Source organism: Sphaeramia orbicularis, chromosome 14, assembly GCF_902148855.1.
Source record: "Sphaeramia orbicularis chromosome 14, fSphaOr1.1, whole genome shotgun sequence".
Lineage (NCBI taxonomy): Eukaryota > Metazoa > Chordata > Actinopteri > Kurtiformes > Apogonidae > Sphaeramia > Sphaeramia orbicularis.
The window spans coordinates 22541290-22556596 of record NC_043970.1 but is presented as its reverse complement, the minus strand read 5'-3'; the positions used below and the strand labels follow the sequence as shown (position 1 = coordinate 22556596).

Below are 15307 nucleotides of genomic sequence, written 5' to 3'. Positions count from 1 at the left end.
AAATTCTTAGTATTCAAAGAGGAAATACCTGCAAAGTCCAGGCCCCAACTCAACAGGACATCAGACATGGGATATAAACTACATCTAAAAAGGTTTTGACAGAAACATGCACCTCCAAGGCATGTAAGGGTTTTCTGTAATACTCCTTTAAAGAGACATCCCGAAGAAACAGAACATAAGTCACTTAACATGTATTTATTTAAAAAAGAAAAAAAAAAAAAAAAGCATATCATACATGTTTTGATGAAGGCAGAACTGATTGACCACTGCAGAGTCACCAGATTAGACTGTTCAGCAGCAGTCTAAGCCAGTACGTTGATATACTCACATCAGATAGGAAAGTTGAAATGCATTGTTTGTGGGCAATACATTATAAAAACACAATTACACTTCCTAGACCACAGCAATACCAAAATTGTCCATTCCAAGTTTGCAAGCACCGAAAAGTCAGCCAAACTGGTACAAACAAAAAGGCACTTTATGCTTTTGTAAAGTGACTGTTTGAGAAGATAATGCTTAAAAATGACCTACTTCTTCATACAAACACTGACAAGGATATGAAAATGAAAAGTACAAATATTTTCTCAAAGGAGCTAACAAACTATACAAAAAACAGCAGATGTAACGAATTTATAAACAGTGTATTAGTATTCATAGTGCAGTATTTCATGATGTGTAGTTTGTTGGAATGCCTATTCTACAACATGACATGCATAGTGTGTGTTAGCAACAATATACTGGACTGCTGGAGTTAGGTTACATAGTCAGTTGACAGACAGTTAAGTCAAAGCATATAAAAGAACATTCTGTGGTTTGCATGCTCAGAAGAATCAGGAAGAGGAACCTGGGTCACCTTGAGGACATATGTTCAAGTGGAAGGCGTCATTACAGAGTTTTATACCCTCTTTGATGGCCATCATTGAGGTGAGTGTGCTTGTTACATGTACAGCACATTTTAGCATCGTGGTGAAGTTCAGAGACACTAGAGGACTCGAGGTGGAGACTTTAGTTTGTCTCTGGAGGATCTAGGCAGCATACTGCACAGCAGTGCTGGAAACAGGCTTGCTTTGGTGTGAATTCAGCAGCATATTTAAAGTCCTTGGTCAGTTGGTCTGTGTTGTTTACACATATAAACTGTGTTCCCTCTCATCTTTTGAGTAACAACCATGTTTTTGCAACAATAATGATTTCTTTTAGGCTCCCAAAATGGTGCACAAACTAAAGCTGCAAGATCAATTAAATTTCATTAACTAACTTGTGTTACAACTGAATTTCTCTGATTGGATCACTAAAGTGATTGGGAATCTGCAAGTCAGCCTGTGCAATTCTATAATTACCAAGGCTGCAATTTAAAAGGTCCAGTGTGTGATATTTTGGATTAACTAACACTGAGCACTGAGTTGTACTGTGTAAAACACATGTGCAAATTAAAATACTAATTTAAGTTAGTGTGTTAGAAAAAGCACGTCAAATTATCAGCAATCTACAGGCATAACTACAATATTATCCACAATAATCACAATATGACCTTTTCACCAAATTGTGCAGCCCTACCACACTGTACTTTGAATTTATCAGTTTTGAGTAGCTGGCAGGCCATTTTTGCTTTCTCATGTCTGAAGTTGCACAAGTATGGTATTGCATCAGCTTTACTTTGCATATCACACTTGAAGCAAAAGTCAAGATCTCTGCTGTGAAAACATTGACATAAATGGCATTCACATGTCAAAAAACTTTTAAGTGGTTTGATGACAAATACAGCCCACTCAGCGACATGAAAACCAGTGCAGAATGGCCCACGTAGTGGAATACATCTAATACTATTTCATTTATGTTTACATGTATTTATAAACCTAAATGTTTGGGTAGTCATTGACTCTTATAGATATTTTGTCATTTTGGCTCTCATAAAATGTCAGCTACTTTTTTGGACTAAATTCATGCCATCTGTTTTGGCAGTTAAATTAGTTTAAATGTAAAAACAAACAAATGCCACCTGTACATCCTCTTCCAAAACAACCAGCTGCCAATATCAGTAATCATTACTCACTTTTAAATAAAAGGTACTTACAAGAAGCCTCCACAACACAGCAGATGTGCTCCCATACGGACTCTTTCCTATAGTTAAACCCAACGCTGATGTTTCTGCCAGTACTTTTCTTGAGTGGCTTCACCCTCTTAAATTTCACAGAAACAAGGCACAGGGAGTTTAAAGTAGTAGTAGAATAGTGGAAACAGGTCATCCCCTGAAAGCGTCTCCGACACTGACTGTGATGACTTTTTGATTACTCTTAAAGCCACACCAAGAGGAGGAGTAACAAGCCGTTTGTCACACGGGGCTTTGTTTGTAAATGTTCAAGTCCTGAATGGTATTGTAAAATAAAAAAGAGGTAATGCAGTGGTTTTACTCAGATTTCTGAATGATGGCATTAAACACTACTCCAGAGTGCTGTAGGATGTTTAAATGGATTTCAAGTGATGGCTTCAGCATGTGTTATTAGATATAGTCACCATTTTCAATAAAGGACTGAGGATTTCATTAAGGCTTTTTCTCAGACTTATTCAGGCTTTTGTTGCTATTATGGTGTTCAGAAATTGCTGTTTTTCTCCCACATGTTCACTTGTGGACTAACGAAAAGTTACTTCAGTCTAACCTTGGATGTGTAACTTAAAAGCTCATCTTTTTTTCACATTTCAGTAATCTCATATATATATATATATACACAATTTCAACAGATAAATATTATCACTCACACTTCAATCCCTCACTTGGTCCTTTGCACGTTCATATATTAACAAATAAATGTCAAGCTCTTATCAAGTCTTTTCATTGAATCTCAGTGTAAATGTTCAGGTTTGGTCTTTGAGAGGCGTGTGAGAGCTGATCCATGAGTTTAACCTTGCTCTAGACTGTCTGTCACTTGCACGGCAGAGTAGGAGGGCAAAGTCGCTTGTCGACTGAAGAAGGAAGCGGCTCGTTTTGGCTTCAAACGTTTGATTTCTTTCCCTAAAAGAAAAAGACAGAAGAATATTAGTCAAACAGCTCCTTCTCCAGGATTTTCTCTGCACAGAAGTTGCCCATCTTAGAAACATGTGGCTTTAAGTGTGCTTAGACTGCTCCATCTGAGCATCTGCTGAGGATCAGACTCACCATTGTCCACGTAGCTAATCGTGTTAAGTGAATGGACCCGACTGCACATAACGCTGCTCTGCCTGCGCAGTAACCCACGTCGTCCTCCACGCCCATTCTTGCTGCCGTCTTGCCCAGTGGCCTTCTGGGACAGACCTGCCTCACCGTCTGCATCGGCTGCAGCTGCTCCCTCAGACGCAAACTTCAGTTCCACACAGAATTCAATGAAGCCGCTCATTAGCTCTGCCTGTGACATAAAGTTAGTACAACATGTTTAACAGGCTATCATGTTTTTTTCTATTATTATTATTAAGTATAGTAAACTGATCACCAAAGACTAAAAACACCTGAGCCATATTGTGGAGGCATTTCAGAAGGTGACAAGGGACTCACAGACCCCTTTATCTTAAGTTTGACCTTCAGGTCCTGTGTAAGGTTATGTCCATGTTAGCCCACAAAAAACACATTCACTTTCATTCTGAAATTATTCTCTAAAGCTTGACATTCAGAAAAATGAAGGTTCACAGTGCTGAACAACCAGGAGCTCCTTTGTTCCATGAGTAATAAACCTGATAACTTTGCATATGGAATTTTAACATCATTTTATTGTAGTAACTTAAGTATTCTAGAGAGTGTTTTGTTGCATTGCATTTTATATGTTGTATGGAAGGAGGCATTTTGGGCAACGTTTCTGTATTTTGAATTTATTCTATTATTTTTCAATTTCTGCTTGAACTACAAGCCATGTTTTCCCATTTATGATAGTAAAATACAATCAACTGATCTGAACAGGATTCCTACTCCTTTCCTATTTCAATTTCTATCCTTTTCAAGCAGAGCTGAACATTATATTGAATTTATTAGATTTACATTGTGCTCTCCAAGGAGTTCAGTGCTTCCTCGTAACAAAGGTTCTCAATGCAATCTGTTCGTTTTAATATATTAATTTGTGAAGATGTTTCTCTGCTGAACGGAGATGGTTCATATTATTTATTTTTAACACGTACATTGATGCTCCAAATGCTGCTTTTTGGTTTCGTCATTTACTAGTATTGCACATTTACTGCATATAGTGAAAATCATTTTTAAGTCATGTTTTTGTCTTGTGAGTCTTTTATAACTGGGAAGAAAAAAAATTGTTGGGGATGCGCCATTGCAACCTTTTGTACCAATACTGACAGTGATTCCCAAGCTTTGGGGATCAGAACACACAGAGTATCAATCCAAAACCAGTGTTTAATAAACATTCAATGTGTGGAAGAAACTGAGATCTTTCTTTTATATGTAAAGTAATGTCAGGTTTGACTTTATATCTAGCTCACTAACGTTCTTAAGAAATAAATAAGCAAATAAACAAATAAAAACATCAGTCTACCATCATACATCCTTCATGATATAATTGTCACAGAACTGTAGCTAGGTACAGTACAGGCCAAAAGTTTGGAGACACCTTCTCATTCTTCGCATTTTCTTTATTTTCATGACTATTTTCATTGTAGAGCCTCACTGAAGGCATCAAAACTATGAATGAACACATGTGGAATTATGTACTTACCAAAAAAGTGTGAAATAACTGACAACATCTCTTATATTCTAGTTTCTTCAAAGTAGCCACCCTTAGCTCTGATGACTGCTTTGCACACTCTTGGCATTCTCTTGATGAGCTTCCAGAGGTAGTCACCTGAAATGGTTTCCACTTCACAGGTGTGCCTCATCAGGGTTACTTCGTGGAATTTCTTGCCTTATTGATGGGGTTGGGACAATCAGTTGTGTTGTGCAGAAGTCAGGTTGATGCACAGCTGACAGCCCTATTGGACAACTGTTAGAATACATATTATGGCGAGAACCAATCAGCTAAGTAAAGAGAAAGGAGTGGCCATCATTACTTTAAGAAATGAAGGTCAGTCAGTCTGGAAAATTGCAAAACCTTTGAATGTGTCCCCAAGTGCAGTTGCAAAAACCATCAAGCGCTCCAACGAAACTGGCTCACATGAGGACCGCCCCAGGAAAGGAAGACCAAGAGTCACCTCTGATGCTGAAGATAAGTTCATGCGAGTCACCAGCCTCAGAAATCGCAAATTAACAGCAGCTCAGATTAAAGACCAGATGAATGCCACACAGAGCTCTAGCAGCAGACACATCTCTACAACAACTGTTAAGAGGAGACTGCACCAATCAGGCCTTCATGGTCAAACAGCTGCTAGGAAACCACTGCTAAGGAGAGGCAACAAACACAAGAGATTTATTTGGGCCAAGAAACACAAGGAATGGACATTAGACCAGTGGAAATCTGTGCTTTGGTCTGATGAGTCCAAATTTCAGATCTTTGGATCCAACCGCCATGTCTTTGTGCGACGCAGAAAAGGTGAACGGATGGATGCTACATGCCTGGTTCCCACCGTGAAGCATGGAGGAGGAGGTGTGATGGTGTGGGGGTGCTTTGCTGGTGACACTGTTGGGGATTTATTCAAGATTAAAGGCAACCTGAAGCAGCATGGCTACCACAGCATCCTGAAGTGACATGCCATTCCATCCGGTCTGCGTTTAGTTGGACCATCATTTATTTTTCAACAGGACAATGACCCCAAACACACCTCCAGGCTGTGTAAGGGATATCTGACCAAGAAGGAGAGTGATGGAGTGCTGCGCCAGATGACCTGGCCTCCACAGTCAACGGACTTGAACCCAACTGAGATGGTTTGGGGTGAGCTGGACCGCAGAGTGAAGGCAAAAGGACCATCAAGTGCTAAGCATCTCTGGGAACTTCTTCAAGACTGTTAGGAAACCATTTCAGGTGACTACCTCTGGAAGCTCATCAAGAGAATGCCAAGAGTGTGCAAAGCAGTCATCAGAGCTAAGGGTGGCTACTTTGAAGAGACTAGAATATAAGAGATGTTTTCAGTTATTTCACACTTTTTTGTTAAGTACATAATTCCATATGTGTTCATTCATAGTTTTGATGCCTTCAGTGAGGATCTACAATGAAAATAGTCATGAAAATAAAGAAAATGCGAAGAATGAGAAGGTGTGTCCAAACTTTTGGCCTGTACTGTATGTAGCTACAAACCCAAAATCCCAGACGTTCCAGCTGTAGACGCAGCTCTGCATTACTGTGTGATCTCAGTTGTGTGCCATACTTATTTCTTTGCTTTCACAACTTCAAGCTGTGCTCTCTGCTCTAAATACCATGAAAAAAAAATGCCGCTCGCAAGACCCATTTATTTTTAGAAAACAGAATCGGAGCAGAGGTCTACAAAGACATAATTTCTCATTGCCTCTTGTGACAAAAAAAATGACAAAAATCAACATCCATACGGCATAAAAGCAGTGAACTTTACTTTTAGACGTACCATTAATGTTGCACTGACCTGTGAGTGTCATATTTTCAGCCTTGGATTAAGAGCTGATGTGATTACATGTAAGAGTATGTCTGATTATGTAACTTCTCTTAACCATATGATGGTGAGGGTTGGTTCTTTCACTCCAACCATCATAGAGCCATCCACCAGGTTTCAACAAATGCCACCAATGTGAAATGTCATGCTTCTGTAAAAATGCACAACAGCTGCACATGATGTCGAGGATTTCATAAACACCAGGTGCTCTGAGTCCTCTAGAGATGGCTGCTCATCCTCTGGCCTGGTTCAAAACATTTGAAGTGATAAATAAAAAGTCGACATCTGTCACAAACTCTGGTACGGAGCTGGGCTTTATATGATGTTCAAACTTCAGGAGGGATGATGATATTATGAACCAGAGGCACAGGTGTGACTCAGATAAAGTGATCAACATTTCTTATACTGAGAACGTCTACAGCTGCGATAAATGTTCTTTTTTTTATATAAACTATAAAAAGAAAAAAAAAACATCTAGACTTGCTGCTTACAATGAAATTGTTAATATTGCATAGCAGCAAACTGATTTTTTGCAACACAGTTACAAACTTGTTTTGAGTAGATCTTCAGCAGCTTGTTGACAGGAGTGCCATCTTCTTCTCCATCGAACTCCAGCCACAGAATGTGAGAATCCCCCTGCTCCTCTGGGTAACTGTGGTCCCATGACAGCTCATTGAAGCGCAAGCCGAGAAGCACATGCTGCAAGAAATCAAACAATTCTTTTCAGTCTTAATGCATGCCTCAGAAATTTAAGCAAATGTGGTTGTTTGACATTATATCGACCAGTGGCTCTTAACATGGGATGCATGCCCCACCCCCCCCACAAGGGGGAGCCAAAGACCCCTGGGTAGGCATGAAGATTTGTCAGCATTGACATTACAAGTTGTGAAAAATGTATTTGTGCATGTTAAAGAAAAAATACCTATACACCCAATAAGATAATCGAAAGTCTGTAGGACTCCATTAAAAACTTTTTTTTTTTTTGGGGGGGGGGGGGGGGAGTGGGGGGCTGGCTTGTTTTTGGACACAAGGAAAAAAGGTTAGGAACCACCGATCTAGTGTCATGTGCTTGCCTTCTCTTTGACGTCTATTACATAAACTCCCTCCAGACAAATCCCAACACTGACAGCTTTGCGTCGTCCTCTTTGAAGGATCCCTTGCACAGGTTTGTCAATCTCTCCAAAAAAGAAGCCGCATCTGTTTAAGTTCAATATAAAAATAAAATAAATGATTATAACACTTTTTGAAATAGTTATATTATAACAAATACCTTTTTTGAGGTATTATGCTTGTGAAGTACCCAAGTATAGAACTTCGTACCCATAATAAGGCAGAGTGTGGCATGTACTGAGGTACTGGTGGAGGAGCTGAGTGGACTCGGGGGTGTTTCCGGCAGATGTGCTGATCTTCTTGTATTCGTCCAGAAGGTTCTGCTCCAGACCTGCCTGACGACTCGACTTCCCTCTTAGAGTGGAAAGCAGACCGCCACTCCCCATGGCAACATGTGCAGGCAGAAAAGAAGACAGTTTCTTTTCTCTGTGAAAAGAGCAATATGTTTAAAGTTCATTAAATGTGTGCAAAAACTTGAGAAGATAATACAATCTACTGCACATGTCCAAACATACCTTCATTGTATATGACCTTTGCACAGAGGCCTACATATTTTTATTCCATTAATTTTATATGTGTTGTGTCAGATGTGATTTTATTTAGTCTCTGCTGCTTTGTCTTTGTGGTACTTAGTCTCAATCTATATTATGTGCTCTGTCACTTTATAGCATGCTTTTTTTAAATCAAGACTGGACTGAAGTTAGTTATTCTGACACTAATTGTGGAGACACATTGTTCCTTATTCCATTTCCTCTATTCTTAGAATCACTGAAGACATTACAGTTCAAGCAATAAATAAATAAAATCCTGACAAGTCAATTAAAGCTGATATTAGTTTAAGGAATGTAGAAGTTGTGGAGATTGGTGAAAAAAATATTCCTGCTGCAATTATTGCAAGCAATATTGTGATTTGAGTCTGTTTCTTTATTAAATTTTTAATGCAAACATTCCTTTGCCCAGATTTTTGCCTCACATTTGCACACATGAAAACCTTGATGGCTTTGACAAGTTGCATTTACAGGTCGAGGGAATGACTACATTGACACAGTGGTCTAATAATTTCTCAAAGCTGTTCATTGCTATTTCTTCTGCAAGCAACATTATGGCTGTAAGAGCAGGGAAATGACCAGCCACTCTGATACTTCAGTGTTTTATTACAAAAGAGCTATACAGAAAAAGAAAAAACAGCAAGAGCACAAAATGAGTGTTATCAACATAAAAAAAAAAAAAAAAAAATTCCTTGTTCTCTTCAAACAGTATCGACCTTTTTGTACAGCGCTTTTGGTCTTTTTAAAAAATGCTGCCCATTGTTCCTCATTGTGCCGAAGTACTCAATGCTCAATCTACCAGCTGCCCTTTAGAATCTGTGGGTAGCAGCACATGAATTTGTATGTGATTATGTTCCTCTGCTCAAAATTGCTGTGCATCTGACAAAAGCATCAAATACGGCGATATTATCCACCATTTTCTAAAAGTCATGAACTTCACAAAATCAGACTTTTAGCAACAGCTGGAGCCACAGGACAGATTAGAACAGAAAGAAAAAAGAAAAACATAACAAATCCTTCAATAGCCGATTCACTTTTAAACTTCTAAGTCATTACAACAAAGCCATTTAATTTTTTTTTTTAGACCTAGGTTGGTTTTATTTAACAACCTTTACAACTTACTTAATTGTAGTACTGAGTTTCTGGCTGTCCAGACCACTTCCCTCCTCAAGAGCAAGAGACAAGGCACCGAGACTCGTCCAGTGCTCGGGGTCACAAGGGTATCGGCCTGTCAGGATGTTATTTTTGGCTTCCTCATACAGAAGTCTTAGCACTCCTTCGTCATCTACCTGCTCAGAGCGACAAGACGACAACGATTAGTGCCAAGGGAAGCACTGCAATCTAATCTAATCAAGAGTGACAGATGGTTGAGGATAGATTAGACAACAAACATGTCACAAACTCAATTAAAGAAAGAAAAAGGGGAGCTAAGAGGTTATACTGATCTAACATTTATTACAGGATTTAAAAAAAAAAAACAAGTTCAGCGGTACCTGGAGCTCTTTAGATTTAGGATAAAAAACATTCCGACGGTATTGGAGAAAAGGCTCATCTGAGGAGAAAAGAGGACAATGAGTGCATTAGAGTCAAGCATAAGTCTGATTTTACCAGTCTGATTATTTTTTAGCACATGGCAGAACTCTAAAGGACAGATCTTTCCAGTTTCTGATTTCTTTTGGTGCAGTCTGTGCTTTTAATAGGTTTCAGACCCCCGGTAACTGTATTAATGCCAACTACCTATTTTTCTTAAATTCAACCCAAAGAACTGGTCATATATTTACACTGTTAACTGCAATTAAGTTACTATGCACCAACAGTTTACATGTAACACACCTACATAGACATAACAGCTGCATAAAATGACAGTACAAGGACACATCGTATGTTTGGGCACAACAAGTTACTGGGGAAAAGCCTTGAGGCAGGAAATTGGAGAATACATGTACATACAGTGCACCACACTAACCTAGATTATCTCCATTCAACTGGTGAGAAGTGGATATATGAGCATAGATGAACATATACAAATTACCTTAGGTTTTCTGAAGATTTATAGAAGGCTTGGATGCTGTGTTCTATTTTGTTTTTGTTAACTGAATGAAAATTGTGCATAATTTTGGAACAACAATGTATTATTAGAATGTTTACAAAAGTGCTCAAATAAAACTGAACACAAATCTGCTTATAAATGAAGTCAGGACAAATTTCTAATTTTGTGAATATGGTATCTTTTCTGTTCTGAATGTTTCTTCAATGTTGAACCCAAGTCTTATAATTGCATGAAAAACCAAAATATAAAATGTATCAAAAATAATTCATGTTATTGCAGAAAACAGACAATTCAGCAGCTACAATGGATTAAATAACAGATGAAACCCACCTTGAGATATGTCATCCTCTGAGGCTTCAGTGAAACGATACAGCAGGTCCTGCCACTGCCGACACAGTTTGTAAGGTTGATGTCTCGGTTTCAACTGCAACTCTGCAGAATAAAATTAAGCAAGAAGTGAGACAATGACATGTGTCTGTTTTCCACCCCTCTTTGCTATTAGAGTTGGTTACAGCACAATGAATCAGTCTTCAATCATTTACAAAAGTAAACGCTTATTTTTAAAGTAAAGCCACAAAGTTAAAGTTAAAACAAGAAAAGATCTGCTTTAACTTAGTGCCTTTACTTTAAAAATATAGACAAAACCAATGTCAGAAGATTTTTGTAACGATAATAAAAGAATTCCTTAATGCATCAAACATAACATCGAAAATAACTGTCCATACAGAAGTGAAACACTTTAGGAGCCAATATTGAAGAAAAACTTCTTACCAAGCAGTGGAGAACACAGCCAGAAGGCAAAAACATCTTGTGCAGAGTCAGGAATATTGAGAGCCTCACGAACACTGCGGCCCAACTCATGTACAGTGACACTGCCAAGTCCCTCTACAGTTAGATGGACTGCACTGTCACCAAACAGGTAAATCAGCACATCTTGAGCTGTGTGAATAAAAAATTACCAAAAAAATTAAATCAATAAGAGGAAATGCATTACTGAGCAACCCACTTTTAATCAAGTTATTTTTAAAATAATTTTCAAAACTACAATCATAAAATTAAGATCTGTGCATCTGAACATTATTCATTATAAATTCACAATGCCAATGCTATATTTTATTGTTATATATTTATACTGCACATAGGCTTCGTAAATAAAGATAGATTTTCTACAGAAAATTGCTTTTGAAATGCATTTTATCGCTAAAACATGTATGCAGAAAAATCTATTGAAATCAACAAAGTCAACTCCAAATCACACTTAAAAAAAAAACAAAAAAAACTTTTTTTAAACTGAATGAACTTTTGCTGCACCGTACCACGGGAAAGCGTTGCAGAAGAGGCGACACTTCCTCTTTGTGAGTGATCATCTGAAGAATCAGGAGGAAAACTGCACTCATCTCCTTCCATCCCTAATGTAAAACACAGAAATTAAAACTGAAAATCACTCACAGTATGCATGTAGTTAAATTCTATCTGATCACATTTCACAATAAGACTGACACACTAGTCAAGATGAACGCCATGGCTCCAAAATATACCATTAACACTCACTTAAATAATAGAAATGGACAGAGGATGATACAAACTTTTGATACTTTTATGGAACAAACCTAATTGTTTAGACCCTATTGAGTATTAAAAAATCTTGATATGCAAGGAATAAATCACATCTTGTATGAATGTACCAGGATGAAAGAGCTGAATACACTTTCATGTTATTACATCAGTATAATTTCAAGCTGTGGTAGTATGATTTATTTTTAAGTCGTGAAACTGGTTTGACTGGAAAAATGCCAATGCAAATGGGTCTTTTGTGGTGGAACACAAAAGACACATTGTGGTAAATACTAGAGCTCTCCCAGAGATTTTGGCATGAAAACACGTGTGTTTGAAATTAACTTACACTTTATTAGACACAGCGACATAAATCTAAATCTGAATCACTGACCATCATGCTCAAACTAACTACTCAAAACATCTGGAACTGAACATCAAACATTTAAAAAAAATCTATACCAGAGCAAGTCTTTTGACAGATTATTTTTCCTCAAAGTCATTATTTCCATAAGCCATCAGCCACTATTGACACCAATTTCTACTGATATAAATACTTTATAAAACATGTCAGTGCACATCGATCAATCAAAGCAATGAATCTGTGTATGTCCAGAGAACAGGTTTATATTTTTAAGTTGTGAAACTGCTTTGAATGTACAGAAGTGCTGATGAGCTGAAAATAACACTTATTTTGTGCACTACATTGGGCAGTAATTCTGTTTATTAAAATGGAAAATGGTATCTGTGGCTACAGATGTAGCTTATCACTACTAGTGTGTGAATGTGAGTGAATGAATAATGGATCAAACTTGTGAAGTGCTTTGTGTGACTTGAAAAGCGCTACAGAAATCCAATCCAATCTTATTACTTATTTATTTATTTAATGTTTGTTTAACAGGGACGGTACATACAGTATTGCCACCAAAGGCAAAAAGTGATGCATATAAGACATCCAGCTTCAGCTAATTTGCAGTCTTTGTCCCTGGTCAGGCTTTTGAATACTATAAAATAACATAGGCTACTTAAACAATAAAATACAAAGTATACAATGAACAAATGCTATACATTAATAAATACAGTGACTCATATCAACTGACAACTGAACACAATGTAAAGATTAAAACACTAAATAAATTAGACTTTAACATGGTAAAATGGTGTGTATTTAAGAGTAAGAAGCTGTATTATCATTATACATAGAGTACAAAGAAATTTTGTTTGGCAGCATCTCTCATAGCAGCTAATGATAATGATAATAAGCTGTGATCATTAATGTTCACATCTCTGCTGTTGCTTAAGCCAGTGCTCAACTTTGACACTAAACACCTTCAATTCTGTTTGAGATTTGATTTCTGCCGGCAGAGTTCCAGAAATTTGCTCCTTGCAGTGAGAGGGATGACTGGCCAAATGTTGTTTTGCACATTGGAATGATAGAGTTCTGCTGGGTTATGGCCCTTGTCACTGTCCTACGGTTGTCTGTCTTTTTAAAAATCTGAGACATCACTTGTGCTGCCAGCCCATTTAAGCATTTAAAAACAACTTTTAAAAAGGAGAACTTTATAAAATTAGACAAACTCAGTAAGAGATATATTTCAACAATTTACAGTGGTGTCATTTTTGTGTTTTTGTTTTTTTTTTATCTAAAATTTGTAGGGTTTGATTTAAAATATTATTACTATAAAACAGGATAATTTAGGAAACTGTATCAAAGCCAGAATATAAGTGCTGGAACTGAAAACTTCTGAATCACCACTAGACTAAAAAATAGAAACAGTAAAATTAGAGTAATTTTCAGATGTGCAGCTGTAAGTATGAGATGTACAAATGCCAAAATATACAAGTGATGCTCTCTGTCTTACCAGGATGATCAGGGTACAGAACCTATGTAGACCCTTTAGATTCATATTTATGAGGGTATAAACCTAGCAAACTATTATTACTTTCTATTAAGAGTTACTTCCGTATCTGCTCTAGAGATGACAGGTCATGTTAGTATTAATGCGTGGGTCTTTGTCACTGAATCACGCCACTTCATCTTGCTTCTTTTAGACATGATACAGTGAACAGACCACCACTGTGCACTAGCGCCATCGTGTGGTGGTAAACTAGAAAACTCCATATATTACTTGGCCTCACCCTTTTCAGCTAGAATTACCGTTTATCCCTAAGATCTTACTGACTTTCAAGCCAGTTTGACTGATGTTTAGTAAGTTTGGCTTCGGGGGATAAAATAAAACATATGGGTGACATGTACAGACGCCTAAAAACATTCGAGGCCCGTGGGGCAAGAGCTAGCTAGCTAGCTAACTGTCCGACCAAGTTTAATTGGAGTGTCCTGTAGCTGCATACCCAAACACAACATAACAATGCCTCAAATAGTCCGCGTAACTGCGCAAAATACTCTGAATTACTTTGCTACAGAGATCAGCAAAAGTAAGGACGTGTTAGTCGCCGTCGCTGGATTACCCGTGATACTTTTACACAATTATGCTAATCATTAATAATAGTTTGATTAGTAAACAGCGTAGTTTAGCTAGCTGCCTTTACTGTTTATTATTTCAACACTAACAGCTAATAACTAAAGTGAAGTAGCTTACATTATATAACAAAACAACAAAAAGAACAAAATGTCCACCTACCTACCAGCTGTGGTAATGTTTTCTGTTTTCCCTGCTGCGTATGCTACTGATTGTATCCCGCTAAAGTTGGAATACCGGAGCTAATATTTTAGCTAACCGCCGATTCGTCATTAGATTCGCGGCTGTTGTCAGTAAGTCAGTTGTCTAACACTAGCTAGCTTTCCGGGCAGCGTCAACAGTTGCACAGTTTACTGGGCGTGACAGTCTGTAGGGACATGGTTTGAAGCAACGGTAGCAGAAATAAACACTCAAGACTTTACTGCAAACAACCGAGACAGAATATCTACAGTGTCTAAGGAAAAGTCAGCTCATGCACATTTACGTGGGTTTAGCTTGTAGCTAAAAGGAGCTCTACACTTCCTCCAGACACACAAACAGACACGTGCTAAGCTGTAGGTTCATGCTGTAATGTGGTGTAATTACTTCTGACCCTAGTGTGATCGTAATAAACACAAAAGCAGAGAATACCTACTTCCGTGAAGTGGTTCATAAGGGTGATGATCCCGAGTGAATCAACCAGCGTGTGTCCTGTCCAGTCACGTGATCCTCTACGTCACAGCAGCAGTATTTTTGCATTTCTGTGGATTGTCTGTTTCTGTCCAGGGGCCACACACAGCCTAACTTCATCTCAAACCACAGAACTGGACCAATAGAATAACAGCATAATAACTTATAAATACTCCTAAAAACTCCAAATGTAACTCTTTGTCTTAGTGCAAAGAAAATCAAATAAAACTATGAGAAATGTTTCATTTTACAAACTGTCCTTTCACAAAACATGCAAATAAAAGGAAGGTCCTTACACAACCTGAAATTTCTTAAGAAAAATAAATGAAATTTTAACAATATTATGGTTCAGCTTATCATTTATACATGTG

General features: G+C 37.8%; 1 protein-coding gene across 2 annotated transcripts; it reads right to left on the bottom strand.

Moving 5' to 3' along the window:
• Positions 1-176: 176 nt before the first annotated feature.
• frmd8 (FERM domain containing 8) lies at positions 177-15190 on the bottom strand. 2 transcript variants are annotated; one of them, XM_030153250.1, is made up of 11 exons: positions 14430-15190; positions 11550-11642; positions 11005-11172; positions 10564-10665; positions 9677-9735; positions 9306-9472; positions 7846-8061; positions 7599-7722; positions 7075-7224; positions 3152-3377; positions 177-3007 (listed from the first exon to the last, which is right to left on the bottom strand). In XM_030153250.1, the coding sequence occupies exons 2-11, from the start codon at positions 11638-11640 to the stop codon at positions 2895-2897; spliced, it is 1416 nt and encodes a 471-aa protein (XP_030009110.1). In that variant the 5' UTR covers positions 11641-11642; positions 14430-15190; the 3' UTR covers positions 177-2894. The 2 variants fall into 2 exon arrangements, with proteins under 2 accessions (XP_030009110.1, XP_030009111.1); XM_030153251.1 differs by having other exon boundaries at positions 14902-15190.
• Positions 15191-15307: the final 117 nt, after the last annotated feature.

What these genes read in the sequence shown, in the direction of transcription:
- frmd8 (XM_030153250.1), bottom strand. Translation starts at nt 11,640, where the DNA reads ATGGAAGGAGATGAGTGCAGTTTTCCTCCTGATTCTTCAGATGATCAC. An exon ending in TTCTGCAACGCTTTCCCGTG is followed by an intron (nt 11,173 to 11,549) that starts GTACGGTGCAGC and finishes TTATTCACACAG; the next exon opens with CTCAAGATGTGCTGATTTAC. An exon ending in TGAAGATCTACTCAAAACAA is followed by an intron (nt 3,378 to 7,074) that starts GTTTGTAACTGT and finishes TTTATGTCACAG; the next exon opens with GCAGAGCTAATGAGCGGCTT.